A 25794-nucleotide genomic window follows, 5' to 3' on the forward strand; every position below is an offset into this window, starting at 1 on the left:
AGGAAGGAAGGAAGGAAGGAAGGAAGGAAGGAAGGAAGGAAGGAAGGAAGGAAGAATCCACCTGCCAGTGCAGGGGACACAGGTTTGAGCCCTGGTCTGGGAAAATCCCACATGCGGTGGAGCAACTAAGCCCATGTGCCACAACTACTGAGCCTGCACTCTAGAGCCCGCGAGCCACAACTACTGAGCCTGCACTCTAGAGCCCGCGAGCCACAACTACTGAGGACCGCGTGTCTAGAGCTCGTTCTCGACATCAAGGGAAGCCACAGCAATGAGAAGCCCATGCAACTCAACGGAGAGTAGTCCCTGCTCGCCGCAACTAGAGAAAGCCCGCGTACAGCAACAAAGACCCAATGCAGCCTAAATAAATAAATAAATAAAAGAAAATTAAAAAAAAAAAAAGAGCAGATCTGTTGTGTAAAAAAAAAAGAAGCTAGTGACTATCAATCTATGGCACTGCACCCACGCTCTCTTGATGCACATGGTGAAAGTGGAAAAGATGTTCTACCATGAGTTATTTGCTCTTTAAACAAAACTGTTTCTGTTGTGTGAGATTCCCAACCATTCTTAACTTATTAAACATATGAGCTGCAATTAACATGTAAGTCAAATATTAACATAAAACTTTAAGTAATTTAAGTGGGTAGTATGGTGGTTAGGTAGGTACATGGGAAGGTAGACAGGTAGATGTTAGGAAAATCCTAAATAAAGTTTATCTGATAAATGACACTTTGAGATATTTACCATGTAGATGAAATTACAAGAAGGCATTTTCACTGCTAAAATGTTCTAAGGGAGTAAATGAATGCTTTGCTTATTAACTAAGCATGGCCTAAAATGAAGCTGTCTATTATAAGGGTACAAATTATGCAGCTTACAGCATCCCATGGTACTTTTTTTTTTTTTTTTTGCGGTACGCAGGCCTCTCACTGTTGTGGCCTCTCCCGTTGCGGAGCACAGGCTCTGGACGCGCAGGCTCAGCGGCCATGGCTCACGGGCCCAGCTGCTCAGCTGGGATCTTGTGGGATCTTCCCAGACCGGGGCACGAACCCGTGTCCCCAGCATCGGCAGGCAGACTCTCAACCACTGCGCCACCAGGGAAGCCCCCATGGTACTTTTAAAACCAATCAATGAGTGGAATTTATTCGCTTGATTTCAGGAGCTTTGGTGTTGGCAGACTACACTGCAATGGGCAAAATGCCCCTAACAGATGGGCTATATAGCTCAGGACATGCCAGAAGATCAGTGCACACAGTAAGATGGAATCCTGGGCTGACTTCTCTCCAAGTCAAAACAAAAGTCTGTGCAGAGCCACTCATTTATTATTAGAAGAGCCAAATCACTTAGGAATTTGCCTTCAGCAGCCCCCAGCAACTAGAGATTGATGTTCTAGAGCAGAAAGCAGATTTATACATGAAATCACCTGCCAAACATGAGTGGTAAGCACAAGGTTCTGTGGCAAAGCTACAAGGCAGTCTACGGAACAGCTTTGCTAAACTAAGAGGCAACCAGTCCTTGATCTCTAGCCACAGACAAAATCATCCACAAATGCAATACATCAAGCAGATCCCAAATTCATCTGAAAGACAAACAACATAGCGTATCAAAGAGATCAAAAGTTGAACAGGCCACAGTCACAACGTAAACAAGCACAAGGGAACAAACAGCACTGCAATGATCTGTCCTGAGCTTGGGGCTCGGCTCCTACTGAACTTAGTGGGTCCCTCAGCCATGGGCTTGCCTCTTTCCATGGGCCAGGGCAATTATCGGAGCAAGTCTAGTGGCTACAGGTGGCCAGTAGAGAACCCTCAGAGAAAAACCATGGGGAAAATTTAAGAACGTTTTCATCCTATTTAAAACATGACAGAATTGTGAGATTCATAACAGCCATACAGTCATAGGCAAAATATGCATTTGTCCAACTAGGACTGCCTGAACTGCTAATGAAAAATCATCATTAAGCACAACTCTCAGTAATCTGGGCGCAGAAAAGACAGAAGTACTTAAAAAGTTAACAACCCTCCTTTTAAACAACACATTCACTAAAAATGATTTACGTTGAAATGTAGGTTTCAAAAATGTGGTCTATCAAGAATAGACCACATTCAGCACATTTGAGCCAATACACACCACAGAGAGATAAAAAGCAACTAAGAAATATCTGAATAGAATAAGGAAAACACTAGGCTGTGTATAACTCACCTCAGGAAAGTAAAGACTATAAATAGGATGTGTTATCTTTGATTTGGTTTCCAGCAGAGCTCGCTCCTTTCGCTGTATACTTTGTTGTAATTCTTGCCACTCCTGTAAAGTGAAAATTAAATCTTTGAAATCAAGCATGTTTTCAATCATTTTGAGGGGTGTCCGTCTTCTTCCGATGTTATTCCTGACAATGCTAACTACTACTGAGTTCAGTCCCACAAATCTGATCATTTCCCTGCCCCAGACTTACAATGCTTCTTTTCATAAATCAACTCTAACCCGTCTAGTATGAACTACACAGCCAATCATGACCTGATCTGGACCTGTCTCTCCAGTCTCCTGTCACTGTTTTCCTCCCTGCACTTTTTCTTCTAGTCATTTCCAACCACCTAGCCTTCTCTGACCTCACCAGCTATTTCACTCCTCCTAAACCCTATTTAAATTTTTGTTTTCTTTTTTCTCTACCTGTTAAATTCCTACTCATTATTCTTTCAGGAGCAGCTAAAGTCTAAAGTATGAGTTCCTGAGTCCCACAAATCGTCCTCTACCACAAAGCTGAGTTGATCACTCCTTCCTTTGTGCCATCACTGCCCCTTGCACAACGTGCATAGTCTCTTTGGTACTATAATGTTTACTTACAAGTCTGCCTTCTCCATCAGGCTACTATCATTCAAGGGCAGAAACTATTGTACATTTGGCTTTGCATTCCTATCATCTAACACAGTGCTTGCAGTGTCACAGACAATGAGTAATTATTTGTTATTTGTATAATAACTTGTCAATTGAATGAACATATTTTTTGGTCATCTGAAGAAACTAGTTTATCAAAACACTACTAACCTAGTCACCTCTACTAACCCTAATACAGTCAGAAAGAAATATGTCAACTCTTTCTCAAAACAAGGGTGGGGGGAATAATTTCTTTGATTGGTTTTAATTTCCTGGCAATCAACTTAATTCTCAAAGTACAAAAATACTCAAGGGCCAGCAACTGCTAAAAACAGTCATCCTTATTTTTCTCCCACCATTCCCAAGGGCAAGTACATTATTTCTATATACCTTTATCCTTTGCCCTTTTACTTTTTCCTTTTCTGGTCTCTGCTTTTGCTTCAGAGGCTATTCAGGGAATCTCTTTTAAATTCCTAAACCATAAGGGTTACTTTTAGATCAATGGTCCAGTCAAGAACACCACAAACATAAAGAAAATGGCTGATCAGGTTACAGTTAATTTACAGTGAGCCTCTAAGGACTGTTATTTGTCCACCAAATATTCTTTTCTACAGCTTTCTCATAAATCATGTGCAACTTAATGCCATGCCATGAGATTTTTTTCTATTCCCTTTACCCTCACAATCTTAATTCCTTAGTGACAGCCCTTTCCTTAATGTCTTATATACCTCTTGAAACGAGGTGGCATTCCGTAAATGTTAGCTTTTACCTTAACCAACTTCTTGGCGTTACAGCCCACAGTAATGTTTCTTCACCCTAAACATTTCCTGGAACTTTTGAGATCCTCTTCCAAGAAACTGCTACCTATTTCATAATCCACCTTTCCTTACTCATATTTCCAGATAACACAGAAAATTGCCTTAAGAGAACAAACTGACTTCACCTCAGACCCAGGTCCTACCCCATCTAACAATTTAAGATTTAAGAAAATTAGGATTTCCAATCTTGTTAGAAATAATTTTTCTTTATAATTACAACTACCATCCCTCAAAAACATTCCGTAAAAGTAATAGAAGATTATAAAATACACTGGTATTGCTTAAGACAAGCAAAAAAAGTAAGCAAGCAAAGGAAAAACAACAACAGAAACCAAAACTATCATCAGAGGTATAATTCCAATTATTTAAACTTATAAGTCTTACTGCTTCATCATCCCTGTTTTGTTTTTCATCTTGCTCTCTATCAGAGTCTCTGTCACTACCATCATCTTTTTCGCTTTGAGAGTCTCTATTGGTTTCTTCTTCCTCAGAGTCGCTGCCTTTGTCAGAAACTTCTTCTTCATCTTCCTTTACTGCAGCCTCCTAAAAGGAAAAAGCAACCACAAAAGCTCTGAATATCTCAATGAATATAGCATTCTGAGTCCCTGAAACTAATTTACTGTCATTATAATTAAACTGGCTCAAGATTACAATTTCACTATTCATGCAGAACTTTAGAGAACTATAAACATTTTTATGTATAAATATGTGGGAGTCAGACTGAAGACTTTTAACATTTGGCTTATTTGTCTTTTTGTCAGTTATTTTATTCAGTCTTCATAGTTTGTAAAACAAAAATATTTTATTTCTATTCGCAAAATATACTACCACAATGGCTAAGATGGCTCATCTTTCACAAACACCAATTATACAATATATTTTATTTGAGAAGGAGAAATGAGAAGTTTATAGTACTGCTTTGGGAATTTAATATCATCTTCAATAAGGAGTATAATGCAGTAAGGAAAGTCACTGTCCCAGACAAAATCCATTTCAAGAAGCAAGAAAAAGAATAGCAAATTAAATGCAAAGAAAGTAGGAGTGAATAATACAGATCAGAAATCAATTAAAGAGAAAGCAGATATGCAAAAGGGAAACCCAAACAAAACCAAACATTGGTTCTTTAAAAAGATTAATAAAATTGATAAATTTTATTAGGCAAGACTGATCAAAGAAAAAAGAGACAATACAGATTACCAATATCAGGAATAAAAGAGACATAACTACAGATCCAAAAGACATTAAAAATAAGGATATTATGAATAACTTTGTCAATAAATTTGACAACTTAGAGGAAATGGACAAAGTCCTTGAAAAACACAATTTACTAAAACTGATATAAGAAAAAAAGTGGAATATGTTAAATAAATGGACTCTACAATTAAATCCTTTTTCAAACTCCAAGCCCATATGGCTTCTCTACGTAATTCTTCCAAATAAGAAACAACCCAGTCTTATACACCCTTCCAGGAAAAAGAAAGCGAGAATAATCCCTAACTTGTTTAATGAGGCCAGCATAAACGTGATCCAAAACCTCACAAGAATATTACAAGAAAGAAGAATGACAAACCAATATTCTCTCATAAAAACAGATGCAGGAATTGTAAACAAAATATTACTAAATCCAGATAAATATTTAAAAAATACTATGTTATGAGCAAATGAGATTTGTTCCAGGAATACAAGGACAGTTTAAATTTTTTTAATTCATCAGTATAATTAGTCACATTAACAGAAAGGAGAAAAATCATACAATCATGTCATGATAAAAAACCAAACTGGGAATAGAGGGAACACCTCCTTAATCTGATAGAGAATATCTATAAAAACCCTACACCTAACGTCATACTTAGTGGTGAAATAATGTTTGCTTTCTCCATGAGATCAACAATAAGAAAAGGGTGACTGCCATCTTCACTTCTACTTCTAGTCAACATTACATTGAAAGTTCTAGCCAGTTCAGTAAGGCAGAAAGGAAGAAACCACATAAAGATTAAAGTAAAGCTGTCTTTATTCCCAGATGGTATGATTGTGTATGTAGAAAATCTTTTTCTTTAAATATCTACAAATAGTTAGAATTACTGTCAATTCATCAAGAATCCTTGATATAAGGTAAATATTTAGAAGGCAACTACACTTCTATACACCAGCAATAAACACTGAAGAATGAATTTTTTTTTAATGTTATTTGCAATAGCACTAGAAAGGATCAAACACACAGGAGTAAATCTAATGAAAGATTTGTCATATCCTCTGCCAATGGAAATCACAAAACACTGCTGAGAAAAATTAAGGAAGATCCAGTTAATAAAGATAAAGCATAATTATGAATAAAAAGAGTCAATACTGTTAACCTGTGAATTCTTCCCATACTGAACCACACAGTAAGCACAATACCAATCTAAATTCCAGCAGCTTTTTTTGGGTGGAAATTCTCAAGCTTATTCTAAAATTTTAGCTGGAAATGCAAAGGACCTAAAATAGTCAAGACAATTTTGAAGAAGTAAAATAAGAGTCTGAGGACTTACATGACCATATTTTAAGAGTTAAAATAAAGCCACAATAATTAAGACAGTGTGGTACTGGCACAAGAAGAGACAAATAATCAATGGAATGGACTAGAAAGTCCATAAAGAGATTTGCACATATACACTTAATGGCAACTTTTTTACAACAAATCACTATTGCAATTCAGAGAGGAAAGAATGATCTTTCCAATAAATGGTGCTAAAATAAGTGGTCCATAATCCCAATCTCACACTATTCACAAAAATTTAAGATATAACACAGAGCTAAATTTAACAAGTAAAATAATAATACTCATAGAAGAAAACAAAAATATCTTTCGTTCCTTGTGTCCTTGGGACAGGCAAAGATGTCTCTAACAGGACACAGAAGCACTAACCATAAAGACTGATGAAACAGACTTTATTAAAATTAAGAACCATCAAAAGCTCCATTAAGAGAGCTAAAAGGGACTCATATCCAGAATACATAAAGGAATCCTACAAATCCATAAGAAGAAAAACAACCCCAAAATAAAAGAGCATATCCAAATGGCCAGTATGTACATGAAAAGGTGCTCAATATCATTAGTCATCAGGTAAATAAAACCACACACAGGAAACACACACACACACACACACACACACACACACACACACACACACACACACAGATACCACCACAAATCCATCACAGTGGCTAAAATAAAAAAGAATGGTAAAACCAAGTATTGGTGAGGGTGGAACGGGACTCATATTTTGCTGGTAGGACCAAAAAATGGTACAACTTTAGAAAATGGGCTCTTTCAACAAGTTAAACATACACCTATTTTATGACCCAGCAATTCCACTGCTAGGTACATACCCAAAAAAAATGAATGTCCACAAAATGACATGTACAAAAGCAGAACATCTTTATTCAGAATAGGCAAAAACTAGAAAAACCCATAATGTTCACCAATCACAGAACAGATAAATTGTGGTATATTCATATAATGGAATCTCTCTCTCTCTCTCTCTCTCTCTCTCACACACACACACACACACACACACACAGCTGCTGCTACACACTGTACAGATGAATGTCAAAGACACTATGTTGAATGAAAGCAGCCAAACAATTCCACTTACAGGAATTTTAAGAACAGGCAAAACTAAACTATGGTCCTAACAGTCAGAATAGTGGGGAAGGCCGTGGGGGTGGATGGAGGGGTCACTGACTGAGAACGGTACAAGAGAGCCTTTTAGGGTGCTGGTAAGGTTTTATATCTTGATCTGGGTATCATGGGTACACACAATTATAAAACTTCAGGAGCTGTACACATAAGATTTGAACATTTTAGGGGCTTCCCTGGTGGCTCAGTGGTTGAGAGTCCGCCTGCCAATGCAGGGGACACGGGTTCATGCCCCAGTCCAGGAAGATCCCACATGCCACGGAGCGGCTAGGCCCGTGAGCCATGGCCGCTGAGCCTGCGCCTCCGGAGCCTGGGCTCAGCAACGGGAGAGGCCACAACAGTGAGAGGCCCGCGTACCGCAAAAAAAAAAAAAAAAAAAGATTTGAACATTTTAGTGTATGTTAGACCTCAATAAAGATGATAATAACAATAATCTTTACATAAGATAATAAACTTACACTCCCAACGACTCCATTAGCCTGCTTTTGTTTCTGTTGCTTTGGTTGTGATAAGGGCACAGGTGTAGGTTTTTTTTTTAAAGGTTTCTTTTTTTTTGATTTAGCAGTTTTCTTGGGTCCTTTACTCTTCTGTTGCCATCCTCCTTTTGTTCTGTTCTTGCTAGTATCACCCTGCTGTAAATCACAACACACATGCACACTCAGAAGCTGTAGCACTAGTTTCATTTGGAAGTCATAGTAAATTTGATGGAACTGACTAAACTAATAAATGTTGTAGTAAAGTGAATTACTCTCCCACAGCAATATAAATCAATCAGAGAACTAAACAAAACAGTTATTTCACCATGAAAGAAAGATAGGAAAACTGAAGTTTTTACCCCATCTTCTGCTGGCTGTTCCTCTGCAGCACAGATGGACTGCTCCTTTTCAAATACTTCCTACAGGTAGCGAGAAGAAAAATATAAAGTCTGTCAATCTATATTTATCTTTCCGATAAAGCAATCTTTCAATATATATTATCAGTAAGTTTTTTAACTGCTGACAATTGCAGGGGGTGGGGACAAAACCATGGATAGACAGGAGACTCGAAGCAATTACTAAATGATGTATGTGTGCAAATTTAGAAATCACTAAATGACGCTTTAGAAGTTACCTTCTGAAATATCTCACATCTGTCTTGAATATATTTTGAGAAGTACATTCTACTTAAATTTATAAATGCAATGCCTTAAAATATGTAAACTCATGATAAGTCAGTCATATTTCATAATTTAAATTTTTACTTTTATTCTAATAGTAATAAGACATGACTATTTTAAAGTTAATGAGAATTTGAATATATTACATTATTCTCTAATATTAAAACTTCATGAGACCAATATTAGTTTATTTATGATTTTAAGTGATATTGCTGATATAACTGATATAACTTAGATATAACTAAGAAGTGGAACACCAAATCTACATATCCTAAAGACATACCCACCCACCAAATAATCCATTTAGAATCAGTGCAGAAGCCATAAATTTAGGATTTGAAACCCAGTAAGAATTTAGCGAGAATCTATACTAGAAGATGACAAGTGATATGGGTTGTGTTTCATAAACTCCCTAGAATTATTAAAACTAACAAGTGAAAACAATAACTGTTGGGCTCAAACTGTTGGCCTAATGCATCAGTCAGCAAACTATGGCTCACTGCTTTTTAAACCAAGTTTTATTAGAACACAACTATGCCCATTTGTGAGTTCAGCAGTTGCTACAGAGACTGTATGGCCTGTAAAAACCGAACATATCAATTTTTTTTAATTAATTAATTTATTTTTGGCTGCGTTGGGTCTTCATTGCTATGCGCAGGCTTTCTCTAGATGCGGTAGGTGGGGGCTACTTTTTGTTTTGGTGCGCGGGCTTCTCATTGCTGTGGCTTCTTTTGTTGTGGACCATGGGCTCGAGGTGCACGGGCTTCAGTAGTTGTGGCTCGCGGGCTCTAAAGCGCAGGCTCAGTAGTTGTGGCTCACGGGCTTATTTGCTTCGCGGCATGTGGGATCTTCCTGGACCAGGGCTCAAACCCATTTCCCCTGCATTACCAGGTGAATTCTTAACCACTGTACCACCAGGGAAGTCCTGAACATATTATTTAATAACTGGACATTTATAGAAAAAGTCTGCCAGCCTCTAGCCTAATTCTATCATCTCTACTTCATTTCTTCACTTATTAGTTGGGTTCGAATGCTTAATTATGCTGAGATACAACTGATGCAAGAACTGAAAGATAAATACTTGATTCTTTCCCTTCCTCCAGGGCACTTTTGCTTTTTCTTTTACTAATTACCTGACAAGTGTCAACAGCCCAAGGCCAATTTTGTGCTCATTTCTCAGGCTGGGAATTTCAAAGCCTGTAGGCAGTGTAAGTCTAGATTCTAAACCCAATCCTGGCCACTGGCTTAGAGCTTCCTCTTCTCCCAGGAGGCACCTCTCATCCAGAGTCATGATACAAATGCTTCCTTACCACTTGCTACCATAAAATCAGTATCTTTGATTTGATATGTCCTACTACAAAATATGCTTTTCCTACCAGAGGTTCTAGACATGGGTTTTAAAGGTAGCATAGGTGGGCTTCCCTGGTGGCGTAGTGGTTGAGAGTCCGCCTGCCGATGCAGGGGACACGGGTTCGTGACCCAGTCCGGGAGGATCCCACATGCTGCGGAGCGGCTAGGCCCGTGAGCCATGGCTGCTGGGCCTGCGCGTCTGGAGCCTGTGCTCCGCTACGGGAGAGGCCACAACAGTAAGAGGCCCGCATACCGCAAAAAACACACACAAAACAAAACAAAAACAAAACAAAACAAAGATAGCATAGGTTTCCTACAGATGCCAATAGATCTCAGAGTAGAATAGGCTAAAATCTACCACTGGCTGAATAAAACTGAGCTGAAATACTACAGTGTATTAAAAATGAGTTACAACTGTAGTTGAAACTTGGGAGTTATACTTGGCTTGGGAGGTAATATAAACATGTAACAGAAACTGAGAAAAACAAGATGCAGGAAACATATACATTATGACTGGATTTAATGAAAAAGAATGAGAAAACTACCAGTATACATATACATGCACGTACATATATGCACTGAAAAGGTCCAGATAGTAAACATGAGCATGGAGAAAGATACAAAAAGATTTACACAAGACTGAATTCTGGTCATCTGGGTATGACAAGGAGGTTTCCTGAGGGAGGAGGAGTGAGATAAGGGATTCATGATAAAAATATCATTTAACTCTGTGGGTATTCATGCTTTAGGCTAGCTAAAGGTATGAGCTTCAAAACTGATGATCTCAGAGTGGTAGAATTTTAGGTGATTTTAATTTCTTCCTATACTTTTCTGCATTGCCTAAATTTTTTTCCCCACACAGCATGAATTTTTCACATAATTAGGGGAAAAAAGCTAATTTTACTTTACTTTTCAAAATAAAAATAAAAGGGAGTACGTTCTCAAGAATTGACTAAAAAGAAGCAGGTAGAGGGCAGACAGCAGAAGCAAGAAGAACTACAATGCTGCAGCCTGTGGAAGGAAAACCACATTCACAGTAAGACAGACAAAATGAAAAGGCAGAGGACTTTGTACCACATGAAGGAACAAGATTAAACCCCAGAAAAACAACTAAATAAAGTGGAGATAGGCAACCTTCCAGAAAAAGAATTCAGAATAATGATAGTGAAGATGATCCAGGACTTCGGACAAAGAATGGAGGCAAAGATTGGGCAGATGCAAGAAATGTTTAACAAAGACCCAGAAGAACTAAAGAGCAAACACCTAGAAGAATTAAAGAACAAACAGAGATGAACAATACAATAACTGAAATGAAAAATACACTTGAAGGAATTAATAGCAGAATAACTGAGGCAGAAGAACGGATAAGTGACCTGGAAGACAGAATGGTGGAATTCACTGCCATGAAACAGACAAAGAAAAAAGAATGAAAAGGAATAAAGACAGCCTAAGAGACCTGTGGGACAACATTAAATGTGACAACATTCACATTACAGGGGTCCCAGAAGGAGAAGAGAGAGAGAAAGGACTCAAGAAAATATTTGAACAGATTATAGTTGAAAACTTCCCTAATGTGGGAAAGGAAATACCCACCGAAGTCCAGGAAGCGCAGAGAGTCCCAGGCAGGATAAACCCAAGGAGAAACACACCGAGACACAAAGTAATCAAATTGACGAAAATGAAAGACAAAGAAAAATTACTGAAAGCAACAAGGGGAAAATGACAAATAACATACAAGGGAACTCCCATAAGGTTAACAGCTGATTTCTCAGCAGAAACTCTACAAGCCAGAAGGGAGTGCCATGATATATATTTAACGTGATAAACGGGAAGAACTTACAACCAAGATGACTCTACCCAGCAAGGATCTCATTCAGATTCAACAGAGAAATCAAAAGCTTTACAGATAAGCAAAAGCTAAGAGAATTCAGCACCACCAAACCATCTCTACAACAAATGCTAAAGGAACTTCTCTAAGTGGGAAACACAAGAGAAGAAAAGGACCTACAAAAACAAACCCAAAACAATTAAGAAAATGGTCAGAGGAACATACATATCGATAATTACCTTAAACGTGAATGGACTAAATGCTCCAACCAAAAGACATAGGCTCGCTGAATGGATACAAAAACAGGACTCATATATGTGCGGTCTACAAGAGACCCACTTCAGACCTAGGGATGCATACAGACTGAAAGTGAGGGGATGGAAAAAGATATGCAAATGGAAATCAAAAGAAAGCTGGAGTAGCAATACTCATATCGGATAAAATAGACTTTAAAATAAACAATGTTACAAGAGACAAGGAAGGACACTACATAATGCTCAAGGGATCAATCCAAGAAGAAGATATAACAATTATATATGCATCCAACATAGGAGAACCTCAATACATAAGGCAACTGCTAACAGCTATAAAAGAGGAAATCGACAGTAACACAGTAACAGTGGGGGACTTTAACACCTCACTTACATCAATGGACAGATCATCCAAACAGAAAATTAATAAGGAAACACAAGCTTTAAATGACACAATAGTCCAGATAGATTTAATTGATATTTATGGGACAATCCATCCAAAAACAGCAGATTACACTTTCTTCTCAAGTGCACACGGAACATTCTCCAGGATAGATCACATCTTGGGTCATAAATCAAGCCTCAGTAAATTTAAGAAAATTGAAATCATATCAAGCATCTTTTCTGACCACAATGCTTTGAGATTAGAAATCCATAACAGGGAAAAAAACGTAAAAAACACAAACACGTAGAGGTTAAACAATACGTTACTAAATAACCAAGAGATCACCGAAGAAATCAAAGAGGAAATCAAAAAATACCTAGAGACAGATGACAATGAAAACACGATGATCCAAAACCTGTGGGACGCAGCAAAAGCAGTTCTAAGAGGGAAGTTTATAGCAAGACAAGCCTACCTCAAGAAACAAGAAAAATCTCAAATAAACAATCTAACCTTACACCTAAAGGAACTAGAGAAAAAAGAACAAAGAAAACCCAAAGTTAGTAGAAGGAAAGAAATCATAAAGATCAGAGCAGAAATAACTGAAATAGAAACAAAGAAAACAATAGCAAAGATCAATAAAACTAAAAGCTGGTTCTTTGAGAAGGTAAACAAAATTGATAAACCATTAGCCAGACTCATCAAGAGGGAGAGGACTCAAATCAGTAAAATTACAAATGAAAAAGGAGAAGTTACAACGGACACCTCAGAAATACAAAGCATCCTAAGAAACTACTACAAGCAACTCTATGCCAATAAAATGGACAACCTGGAAGAAATGGACAAATTCTTAGAAAGGTATAATCTTCCAAGACTGAACCAGGAAGACATAGAAAATATGAACATACCAATCACAAGTAATGAAATTGAAACTGTGATTAAAAATCTTCCAACAAACAAAAGTCCAGGACCAGATGGCTTCACAGGTGAATTCTATTAAACATTTAGAGAACAGCTAAACACCCATCCTTCTCAAACTCTTCCAAAAAATTGCAGAGGAAGGAACACTCCCAAACTCATTCTATGAGGCCACCATCACCCTGATACCAAAACCAGACAAAGATACTACAAAAAAATTACAGACCAGTATGAGTGATGAATATAGATGTAAAAATCCTCAACAAAATACTGGCAAACAGAATCCAACAACACATTAAAAGGATCATACACTACGAACAAGTGGGATTTATCCCAGGGATGCAAGGATTCTTCAATCTATGCAAATCAATCAATGTGATACACCATATTAACAAACTGAAGAATAAAAACCATATGATCATCTCAATAGATGCTGAAAAAGCTTTTGACAAAATTCAACACCCATTTATGATAAAAACTCTCCAGAAAGTGGGCACAGAGGGAACCTACCTCAACATAATAAAGGCCATATATGACAAACCCACAGCAAACATCATTCTCAATGCTGAAAAACTGAAAGCATTTCCTCTAAGATCATGAACGAGACAAGGATGTCCACTCTCGCCACTATTATTCAAAATAGTTTTGGAAGTCCTAGCCACGGCAATCAGAGAAGAAAAAGGAATAAAAGGAATACAAATTGGAAAAGAAGAAGTAAAACTGTCACTATTTGCAGATGACATGATACTATACATAGAGAATCCTAAAGATGCCACCAGAAAACTGCTAGAGCTAATCAATGAAATTGGTAAAGTTGCAGGATACAAAATTAATGCACAGAAATCTCTTGCATTCCTATACACTAACAACAAAAGATCAGAAAGAGAAATTAAGGAAACAATCCCATTTACCACTGCAACAAAAAGAATAAAATACCTAGGAATAAACCTACCTAGGGAGACAAAACACCTGTACCTGTACTCAGAAAACTATAAGACACTGATGAAAGAAATCAAAGATGACACAATCAAATGGAGAGAGATACCATGTCCTTGGATTGGAAGAATCAATATTGTGGAAATGACTATATTCCCCAAAGCAATCTACAGATTCAATGTAATCCCTATTAAATTACCAGTGGCATTTTTTACAGAACTAGAACAAAAAAATCTTAAAATTTGTATGGAGACACAAAAGACCCCAAACAGCCAGAGCAGTCTTGAGGGAAAAAAATGGAGCTGGAGGAATCAGATTCCCTGACTTCAGCCTGTACTACAAAGCTACAGTAATCAAGACAATATGGTACTGGCACAAAAACAGAAATATATATCAATGGAACAGGATAGAAAGTGCAGAGATAAACCCACGCACCTATAGTCAACTAATCTATGACAAACGAGGCAAGGATATACAATGGAGAAAAGACAGTCACTTCAATAAGTGGTGCTGGGAAAACTGGACAGCTACACGTAGAAGAATGAAATTAGAACACTCCCTAACACCATACACAAAAATAAACTCAAAATCGATTCAAAACCTAAATGTAAGACCAGACACTATAAAACTCTTAGAGGAAAACATAGGAAGAACACTCTTTGACATAAATCACAGCAAGATCTTTTTTGATTCACCTCCTAGAGTAATGGAAATAAAAACAAAAATAAACAAATGGGACCTAATGAAACTTAAAATCTTTTGCAAAGCAAAGGAAACTACAAACAAGACGAAAAGACAACCCTCAGAATGGGAGAAAATATTTGCAAATGAATCAACAGACAAAGGATTAATCTCCAAAGTATATAAACAGCTCATGCAGCTCAATATTAAAAAACAAACAACCCAATCAAAAAATGTGCAGGGGCTTCCCTGGTAGCGCAGTGGTTGAGAGTCCGCCTGCTAATGCAGGGGACACGGGTTCATGCCCCGGTCCAGTAAAATCCCACATGCCGCACAGCGGCTAGGCCCGTGAGCCATGGTCGCTAAGCCTGCGCGTCGGGAGCCTGTGCTCCGCAACAGGAGAGGCCACAACAGTGAGAGGCCCGCATACCGCCAAGCAAAAAAAAAGGGCAGAAGACCTAAACAGACATTTCTCCAAAGAAAACATACAGATGGCCAAGAAGCACATTAAAACATGCTCAACATCATTAGAGAAAGGCAAATCAAAACTACACTGAGGTATCACCTCACACCAGTAAGAATGGGCATTATCAGAAAATCTACAAACAACAAATGCTGGAGAGGGTGTTGAGAAAAGGGAACTCTCTTGCACTCTTGGTGGGGGTGTAAATTGATACAGCCACTATGGAGAACAGTATGGAGGTTCCTTAAAAAACTAAAAATAGAATCACCATATAACCCAGCAATCCCACTACTGGGCATATACCCAGAGAAAACCATAATTCAAAAAGACACATCCACCCCAATGTTCACTGCAGCACTATTTACAATAGCCACATGGAAGCAACCCAAATGCCCATCGACAGATGAATGGATAAAGAAGATGTGGTACGTAGATACAATGGAATATTACTCAGCCATAAAAAGGAACAAAATTGGGTCATTTTTGAGACGTGGATGGATCTAGAGAGTGTCATACAGAGTGAAGTAAGTCAGAAAGAGAAAAACAAATATCGTATATTAACGCATATACGTGGAACCTAGAAAAATGGTACAGATGAACTGGTTTGCAGGGCAGAAATAGAGACACAGATGTAGAGAACAAACGTATGGACAGCAAGTGGGGGAAAGTGGCGGGGGGGGTGTGCTGGTGGTGGTGGGATGAACTGGGAGATCGGGATTCACATATATACACTAATATGTATAAAATAGATAACTAATAAGAACATGCTGTATAAAAAAATAAAATTCAAAAAAAGGAGGTAATGAAATTCTCAACAATAATCAATCATTAATCTCTGTATAACACTTTACAATTTAAGAATGATACCCACACTACCTTCTTCATCACATGAAGAATTAATGTATTTTTCAACTTTGTGTGTGTGTGTGAAAAACTAATGTGAAAACTATAAAAATTAATTTAAAATTTCAAAACAGCTAACAGAACCTGCAAAATTACATTTGCAAATCTACAACAGTTTTGACTTTGAGAATGTATAACTTAGAGTGAGAGAATATAAAAGCCTTAACATATAACTCTTAAAGCATAAAACTACAGACTACTTACTGCCATTGTTTGCCTTGTCAATTTAACCAACACTGTAACTAAGGATCCTACTGTGATGTTGTTGCTATCTTCATCATCCAATACTATAAGATAAAAGAAAAATAAATAAATAAAAATCAAGCTCTATGTCAAGGCAAACAGCAAAACTTAACTTATTCAAATCAATCTGGTATTTCAGTGTTTCAAACATACAGAGTTTTAAACCTACTAAATAAAAAATAATTTATTGACTATGTACTCTGTAAAAAGCTCTCTAGTAGATGCCTTCAACAATGTACCCATTTAATCCTTAAATCAGCTCTATGAAGCATTATTATTATTTCTTTAAAGAAGATACTGAGGTTCAGAAATAAAGTAAAATGCCCAAGGTCACAAAATGGCTATATCGACACTGCCAAGTTTCAAACCCAAGTCTTTTAAAACAGAGTATGTTAGGACTACAACAGCTTTCTCTCACAGTGATATAAAAATAGGATTCTGTCACTCTATTAAATTGTGCAAACTTTATACTCACAAGATCTTACCTATATGAACAAATGAGTGCCTGTAAGAATAAAATAATTAAAACTAGTATTCTGAGCAACAGTAAAGATATTTTAAGGCAAGAACTTGAAAATATTGTTTATATTAGAAAACACTTTAAAAACATTTTTTGCAATTGTTTAATTTTTTAAAACCACATTTGCCACACACATCCCCAAAAGTCCAACAATAAAATAAACTTAACTACAAGCCCTTTAAAAACAGAAACCATTCCTAACACATCCTTGTATTCTTGGTCCCACAAGAATGTTTTCACAATGGCAACTTAGCAAATGTCAAAGCTCAGAACAATGTCACAATGAAGGAATGGAGCAGAATAATCTCTAATTCTTTCACCATTCTAAGATACTATATTCGGCTCTAAAATGGGAACTCACAGGACAATTATGTAGGTAGAAAAATAATCTCTATTTTTTTTCACTTCAAGCAGACAAAGACAGAAGTAAGTCAAGAAAAACACATGAAATGTGGCACAGAACATGGTGATTTTCAAGATTTAATTAATATAAACAAATAAGGTTTTTTAAAAATTAATTTTAGAACTAAGCAGGTATTTTATACTAACAATAGATATATTTCAAATATCCTTCATTACATCTAGAAATCTCTTTCATTCTTTGAAAAGTTAAGATCTTCTTGAAAGCTGAACTGCAGAACAGAAGCATCCTCAAACCTAAGCCCATTAGGAGGATAATAAAAGTAGGGTTCTCAAAACTAATAAGTATACAACATCTTCCATCACAGCAAATCTGACAGGTAAACTACAGTTCTGCAAAGTCTAATTAAAAGTTATTAAATGAAGTGTTTTGAGGGCCTTGAGCCAAATAAACAAAAGCCAATCTATCAAAAGGGAAGCAATGGGAAACCTCCCACTTACCCTGTGATTTTATGTCCATGGTCACATATGGGAAACTCCCAAGGACAGCCATAACCTCTTCATACTTTTCATCTTCAAGGAAGTGCAATAGATTGTGACGATCTGATTCTTTTAAACTCACCAAATCCTGGATAGTCTTAATTTTGTACTAAATTTAAAAAGAGAGAAAGAAAACAAATCCCAAAGTCATATAACTTTACATAAAAGGAAAATTATTAGCATGTTTAGCAAAACAAAGTCCAAAAACTTTTAGAAAAATGTTAAGATTATATACATTTCAAAGCAGAAAATACAACTCCACTGCATTTCATGGCCTTTTTCTCCAAGGAAATTTAAGAATTTTTTTTATTACAAAGTTAATACACAGCTACTTTTTTTAATTAGAAAAAAATAAAGTTAGAGGAAAAAAATAATAACATTCATATAAACTCTTGACCCAAGCAAGAATGACTGTCATTTGATTTGTTCAGTTTGCAGACCTTTATTTTTAATTTTAATGATTAAAAACCTTTAAGAGTATGAATTTATGTCCAAGTAATAGCTGCATGCATGCTTAAGTTTTACTATGCAATACTCTCATTTTTGTTATTTTCTAAATACAGCTATCTGTTATTGCAGTAAAACCCAGCCTGGCTAAATGGATACTCAGGAGAGGGTTTTTTAATTTCTGAGTATTTGGTGCCAGTTATTAATTTTTACTTTCACCCATAGGGATTAGCTCATGAGGCACGTGAAATACCTGCTTTTGAATTCTGAAGTTTACAATTATGACTTAAAATGTAATCAAATTTATAAGAGTAACACACTCGAAAGGAGAGAACTCTGATGCAAATTTCTAATATATATTTATTAGTTCTACCTTAACACTATCAAATCCAATGTCTATCTTCTGCCTACTTTGTCTAATATCAATATATACAAAGTAATGTTCAAAATCTACCAAACTTACAATTTCATTCCACTTTTTCTTATATTTCCTCAAGTTTTCATTTATATTACATTTCTGAAATATCTTAAGATTCATTATCATAATCTATATACAGATTGTATTTTCTAAATAAGAATTATCTGTATTTGATCTACTTATTTTTTGAATGCTTGATTTTTTTTGTTCAGACTCAACCAATAAACTATTGCCCAACCTTTAAGCCACGAATGAAATAAATGGAAAGTATACAGTGCATTTTTACTTAGTATGTTTATTTTGGCAACATAAAGAACAAAGACAGTGTTGACTGCTAAAATGCACTGACCCCCAAAGTAAACCACTACAGTAGTAAAATATTATAAAACAGCTACCTAATCAAGAAAGTATTAACAGAATCACTTGAGGGATAGTTTTAGAATGTTTAAAACACTGTAAATCTAAGAAGTTCACAGTAACCATTTCTAGAAAAATTTTCATTCATGTTACCTTTAAGTGACAGGACAAACTGCTTAAAACTAATTTTAAAGTAGCAAATTACCTTTTTATGATTAGAAACCCTTCTAAGATTGTCTTCTTCAATGTGAGGGAGCTGCAGAAGGGGAGACTTAAACTGCTGAAGGCCTTGCACAGCCATCTGGGAAAGCTTCATGCAGTTTTCCAGGGATGCCAAAGTTGGAGCACGAAACTCCCTTTCTTAGAAAGAACAGAAGAAAAGCAAAAAACAGGTCTGGACTTTTTATATGTTCAGGAGTATGCAATTCATCACAAAAACAAATTCATGTGAACATCCTTAACACCTCAAATTTTACGATCACAGTGTTGAATTTCCTTTAAAAGTTACTGGGTAAGACACAGAAAATACACAAACTTGGTCAAATGCACATACTGATGTCATGCCAAAAACTGACATCATCCATAACAACAAAACACAACCAGTATCTCTTTTTTAAGGGTCTCTCTTTCCATTACTGACCATAAATAAACTCCCTCGGTTCTTTTTTCCATTATGTAAAAAACACTACATGTCAGATGAATCATCATCACATCACTTAAAGAAATACTTCAAACTCATTGTTAACCTAATTCTAAAACTACTCAGAGGAAGGAAAAGGGTATTTTAAATCTTTGCAAACAATAAATAACAATAAAACAATGAAAAATTAAATTCATAAAACATAAGTCACCATACTTTACATAATGAAAAATACAGGAAAGAAATAAGAAAAATCATGAACAAAACTGGGAAAACTGATTCACCTTACAGACAGAATTATACTAAGCACCCAAAAATCTTAAAACTATGAAGTGTAATCTATATGTGCTTGCAAGAAAAACTACAACATAATTATGCTTCCTCCTCACCTTCACGGCTCCGGGCCATTATTATTAGTTGGCAGATTACATTAACCATTTCTTGAAGTAGGGCAGGGCATTTTTTCAGCATAAATTGCTGATCTGCAAAACAATAAAACACCTGAAACAAATCATTCTTCTTTTATGATTAAAACACCTTTATCACCTGTAGTCCAAGACAAATGCTAAATTTAAGCTGTCACACACATTTTTCACATGACCTCAGAATATTACAAAATATTACAATAGTTTCTCCTCGGCAGCACTATGTCAAAAATCAATCAGAAAACCCTACCTCAAATTAGATGTTTCAAAGGCAAACTTTTAATATTATGGTCTTGGGCTTTATAAATTACTCCCTACCTTTTTTTTTGGAAATAGCCTTAATCTTAAATTTAATCATAATCTTACTAATTTAAGAACTTCAAAATTCTTCTTCTTGTGTACCTAAATTCCTATAATTATGGATAAGTCCAAAGACTAAGACTGAGAATAAATGTCAACCAAATGGAGAGAGGAGGATAGGAGAAGGAGGAGGGAGACAGACACTTTCATTTATACTGCATATAATAGTTAACCATTAAGATCATCCATTGGGGTTGCTACTCAACCTAAAAAAAAATCTGTTCCCTGATTCTAAGATAATTGGTAAAAATGGAGATGGCTTCATATCTGTACAGAACATTAGGAACAGAATTACTAGTTAACTTGCAGCTTCAATAAACAATGCCTAAATAGCGCTCCTTGATTCCATCATAAGCAGCCTATCCTATCATTAATCACTGAGCATCAACTGACCTTGTTTTCAAAGGCATTTGATTGCATTATTGGCTTAAATTGGGGGTGAGGGTTGGCTCATTCAGAAAGAAATTCCCTAAGGATAATAACTTTCTTTTAAAACTTCCAATTGAAATAATGCAAGTGAAAAGATGACACTCAAATTCATGACATCCCTGGAAACACCACTGTCCCAATCCACTGCTTTTCTTTTAAGTAGAATAGATGGCTTCAAGTACTTATGAAGCTTTAAATAAAGATTAAACAGACACTTCATTGGTAACTATTGCTGGAATATGATGGTGGTACTGGTGGCGGTGACTGAGACATCTGTTGTGAAAATCCATGTTTTTCTTGCCCCAAAAGGCTTACAAAATCCTTTTTAAAAGCCATCAGGAATTATTGTATAATCTGCAACTGACTTAACATTTTTCATAGAGAGTATTCTCTCACCTTGAAATACAACATTTTAACATTTGCCAAAACATCTGACTTACTAATACCTTCAAAGAATTTGTGAATTATGTATGTAGCATATAGATTTGTTTTTAAAAGGTCCTTGAGTAATTATCTGATTGAGCAAAAAAGAACAGTGACAAAAAAACACTGCACCACGAGGTCTAATTAAATCCACCTCTTCTGTACCACTAAAACCCTACAGATATTAGAATCACAAATACCTTCTTCAAGGGTCTCAGGAATTTTCATTCTAGCAAGATGAGACAGTAAAAGAACTCTGGCCTTCAGGCTATATGGGCAGGTAAGTGGCGGCTCATTCTTCTTTAAATTAATGCTGCCAATTTCTCTGATTAGCTAGAGTAAATAAAATAATTATTTAAAAATGTATACTTAAAAAAGCATTAACCTTAAATACTTAAATGTTTATCAAGGAATTTGGGAGACAGGCCTAACCTGAGGTATTAGAATATTATCTGTTGGTCTGCTTGTGGCATCCTTGTTATACTGAGGATCAAATTCAGAGGCTCCAGCCAAGACCATGATAAGACCTAAGAAAACAAAAGAAATATGAAGAAAAATAAATTTGCTCACCCATTAATCCGCCTCCCATGATACTTGATTAATCCTAGAGTGAGGCAGTTTTCCAATCACACACAATGCTAAAATCATCTGAACTCCACTATCAATAAGCATTAATCTCTCTCATAATAAAAGAAACGTCTCACTTTTTAAAATGTGTGCAATATTACCTATCACAAGTAAATAGAAATACACATCAAATTAAGGGCCCAGAAGCAACTAGGTGCATTAAAATCACTACAAATAGCATCTGTTCCTAGACCTAAGCATGTGTTCCACAGAAATTTATAGTAGGAAAATGTGATGTTACTATGTGATGTTACTAACTGCTTTGTAAAAACAAAAAAAGGGTGGGGAGGGGGGACTCCATGGCTAAATAAAGCTGAGAAATAAGAGTTAAAAAGAGTTTCAGGTTTCTTCACTTCATGACTCCTCAGAGCCTTGAGTAAACTAAAATATACTGTAATTTGCAGAAATTTTTATTATGGAACTCTGGAGGGTTTTGTAGGAATAGTGTTCCTTGAAATACACATGATGTGAGGTCACATATATTAGCGTTACTCTAGTTAGCCTATACAAGTTCTTTAATGACTGGCACTATAGTCATCAATCTTACAGCAGAAAATACATGCACCATCCTCACAAAAAGCAGGACGGTACAGAGGTTAAGTGCGTAGCTGAATGACCTAGAACAATATTCTTCACCTCTCTGTGGGCCTCGGTTTCTTCATATGTGCCTGACACACAGTCAGCATAGTAATGTGTGTGAGCTATTACTACCCTCAAATGTTTGAATGAAAACAACAGCTATATAAATGGTGCCAATGCTAAAACCAAGGATATATAACCAAACCCACCAGCTAAACAAAGCTTTATATATGTACTGGTTTAGGGCTTGGGAACCACACTACCTGAGTTCCATCCTAGCTCTGTCACTTACTGTGTATCCTTGGGCTCAGTTTCTTCATCTATAAAATGTGCTTAAAAACAGCACTTATTTATGGGGGCATACAAAGATTAAATGAGTTAATACATGCATAGTGGCTAGCAATGCCTGGCAATGACAAATACTCAAGAAATCTTAGCTGGTATTATTACAACATTAGCCCACAAGTTTTACCGTAAAATTTCTGGAGGGGAAAAAAATATGTATTGATACATACATATAGCTGAGTAAAATGGGAATAACAGAACTACAGATTAAGACATATGATAAAGGGTGTTAGCATTTTCCTCCAGCTTTAGCTATAATGAACTGAATATCCCTAAAACTATTAAATGGAATTTCTCCAGTTGAATATATATCAACTCTACATAAATGACTCAGAAAATAATCTAACATCACAGTTACTTAAATTTACTTACGTTTCATATCCATATTTCGGGTTTTATAAACAAAATATGTATAAATCTGTGTTGTGCGTATTAGAATCTGGTCTCCACTATAGCGTATTGAGCGATACCACCAAGAGCCCTAAAACACAAAATTAAACCAGAAATAAAGCATAAAAACCATGATAAATGTTAACTTTGAAGCAGAATGGTCAAATTTTCTAAATGTTCATAAACCAATAAAAAGACCTGCTCTTTAGAACAAATGGCTTTGTTACATATTTCAAATGATTTATTTGGTAAATATTTATGCTGCCTGAGGCCTAAACACCAACCTACCTCATTACATATATATGATTAAAACATTTAAGTTTCAGCTAGAAATTGTTTAAAGACAAAATAGGAATGAAACAACCCACTGCTATAAGCAACAAGCTGGTTCCTCACACATAGCATGTCTTCAATAAATATTTGACAAATAAGCGTAGAAGCAATTGTATAGTTGATATACTACTTTCATTCACATTATTCCACACAAGTGGATTCTCACACAACAATCCTATGAAGAAGGCAAGACAGGTTAATTGTTAGCCTCACTATGGGACCCAAAGGAACCGTAAGATCAGTAAGAATACCACCAGTCATAAGAGCAATAAACAATAAAATCATAAACTTTATGGTACCTCCATATTGAGGTACTATGCAACTGTTTTTAAAAATGAGGTTGTTCTACATGTTGTACCCCTATATGAAGCAAAAAAAGTCACAGAACAATACATATGGTAAGATCACATTTTTTAAAAAATGTGCACATGTATATATACATAATGCATAGAAAAATATCTGAAAAGTAAGCAAACTTAGCAGTGATTATCTCTGACAGAGAAATGCATAGTGGCTAGCAATGCATTGGGGGAGGTGGTAATGGAAGATTTTCATTTTAAATTCTAAATACATCTGTACTATCTCATTTGTGTGTAATTTTTGGATCAGGAGGAGATTCATTTTAACATACTAAAGAGATGTCACCTTTAGAAGACCTTTAAAGTATAACTGAATATAAGATTCTTAAAATTCAAGGATTAATGGATTATATTCTAATACAAATTACAATCTTATAAGGAGACTCCAAAGCATGCACCGATTCCCTTCCCTAAAAAATGTTAATAAAAAGAGCTGGAACTTACCACAACAACTGGAAGGATAACCATGAACGCCAATCCATATACAAGTAAAACCTTGAATTGAAAAGGAAAGAAAAAATGATGGCCTTCATCAGGTAAATGAACACACTTACTTTGAGGCTTACATGGGGGAGGCACTATTAAAAGCACTCCTCATGCAGTACTTCATTTAATCCTTATTTTCAAACTCTAAGAGGAAGGTACCATTATTATTTTCCTTTTGCAGATAGGGAACCTTCAGCATATATAGTCATCCCTCGGTATCCATGGGGAACTGGTTTTAAGGCCCCCAAGGATACCAATCTTCAGGGATGCTCAAGTCCTTTATATAAAATGGTGATAAAAGAGTAAGGCCTCTTTATCCATGGATGCAAAACATGTCGAAAGGGAGGGCCAACTTCAGCTGACCCTTGAACAATGTGGGGCTTGGCTCCCCGACCTCCTTGCAGTGGAAAATCCACCTCTAACTTCAGAGTTGGCCCCCCATTACCTGTGGCTCTGCATCCGCAGATTCAACCAACCATGGATTGTGCAGTACTGTAGTCCGTATTTATCAAAAACATCCACGTATTAAGTGGACCCACACAGTTCAAGCCCCGGTTGTCCAAGGGTCAACTGTATTATATATCCACACCTTGGCAAGTAGTTAGTGCCTTCAAAATAAATGGTAGAAGCTGGTTTCTTTGCCTAAATATCAAACAGAACACATAATGTTCTGTTTGCAAGTAATTTCTATCTATTGGTCTTAGATTTCTGTCCTACTGCTTGATCCCAAATCTGGTAGCTAACTATCTTTTCTCTTCTCTAGTATTCCCTGAATAACCCCAAGCATAATAAACATGCTTATATACAGCAACTATATACCCTGGAAAATAACATGTAAATAAATAGCCATAAAACAACACTAAATAGCCATTTTCAAAACAAAACATGGATTTTTTTATTGCTTCAAAGATAGCTCCTAGATAATTTTTTTCAAGAAAGGAGAAGTAGGGAATTCCTGAACAATAGGTTAGGATAATTCCTGATGTTTTAAGAGTTGCAGCCTCTATATTACGGACTGAAGTCTGATATCCTACTGTCTCCTGAAGTGCCATATATAATATATATCATTATGTTAGCACACATTAAAATTAATTTAGCCTGGGTAAATGTGGAATAAAAGATAACTTAAATTTTGAGCGCTACGTAAGATAAATGTAGATACCATAAAAAAACAGTGGTTCCCTAAACCAAGAGTAGGACCCAATCTGAAACCACCTTCACAAGAAATCACCACAACTGTAAGGAATTCCTTAAACAGTGCTGGGGGTGGGGTGGGG

General features: G+C 36.2%; 1 protein-coding gene across 1 annotated transcript in view; it reads right to left on the bottom strand.

Moving 5' to 3' along the window:
• The window catches only part of SEC63 (SEC63 protein translocation regulator), a 70825-nt gene that overhangs the window by 8964 nt on the left and 36067 nt on the right, over positions 1-25794 (bottom strand). Inside the window, exons 7-18 of the mRNA XM_007447253.1 lie at positions 24476-24526; positions 23322-23430; positions 21831-21925; positions 21599-21731; positions 20151-20243; positions 19327-19481; positions 17861-18008; positions 16441-16523; positions 8204-8263; positions 7827-8000; positions 4074-4232; positions 2203-2304 (exon numbers count right to left, since the gene is read on the bottom strand). Of these exons, the coding sequence (XP_007447315.1) occupies positions 2203-2304; positions 4074-4232; positions 7827-8000; positions 8204-8263; positions 16441-16523; positions 17861-18008; positions 19327-19481; positions 20151-20243; positions 21599-21731; positions 21831-21925; positions 23322-23430; positions 24476-24526 (1362 nt within the window). The remainder of the gene's footprint in view (positions 1-2202; positions 2305-4073; positions 4233-7826; positions 8001-8203; positions 8264-16440; positions 16524-17860; positions 18009-19326; positions 19482-20150; positions 20244-21598; positions 21732-21830; positions 21926-23321; positions 23431-24475; positions 24527-25794) is intronic.

Source organism: Lipotes vexillifer, unplaced genomic scaffold (assembly GCF_000442215.2).
Source record: "Lipotes vexillifer unplaced genomic scaffold, Lipotes_vexillifer_v1.1 scaffold515, whole genome shotgun sequence".
Lineage (NCBI taxonomy): Eukaryota > Metazoa > Chordata > Mammalia > Artiodactyla > Lipotidae > Lipotes > Lipotes vexillifer.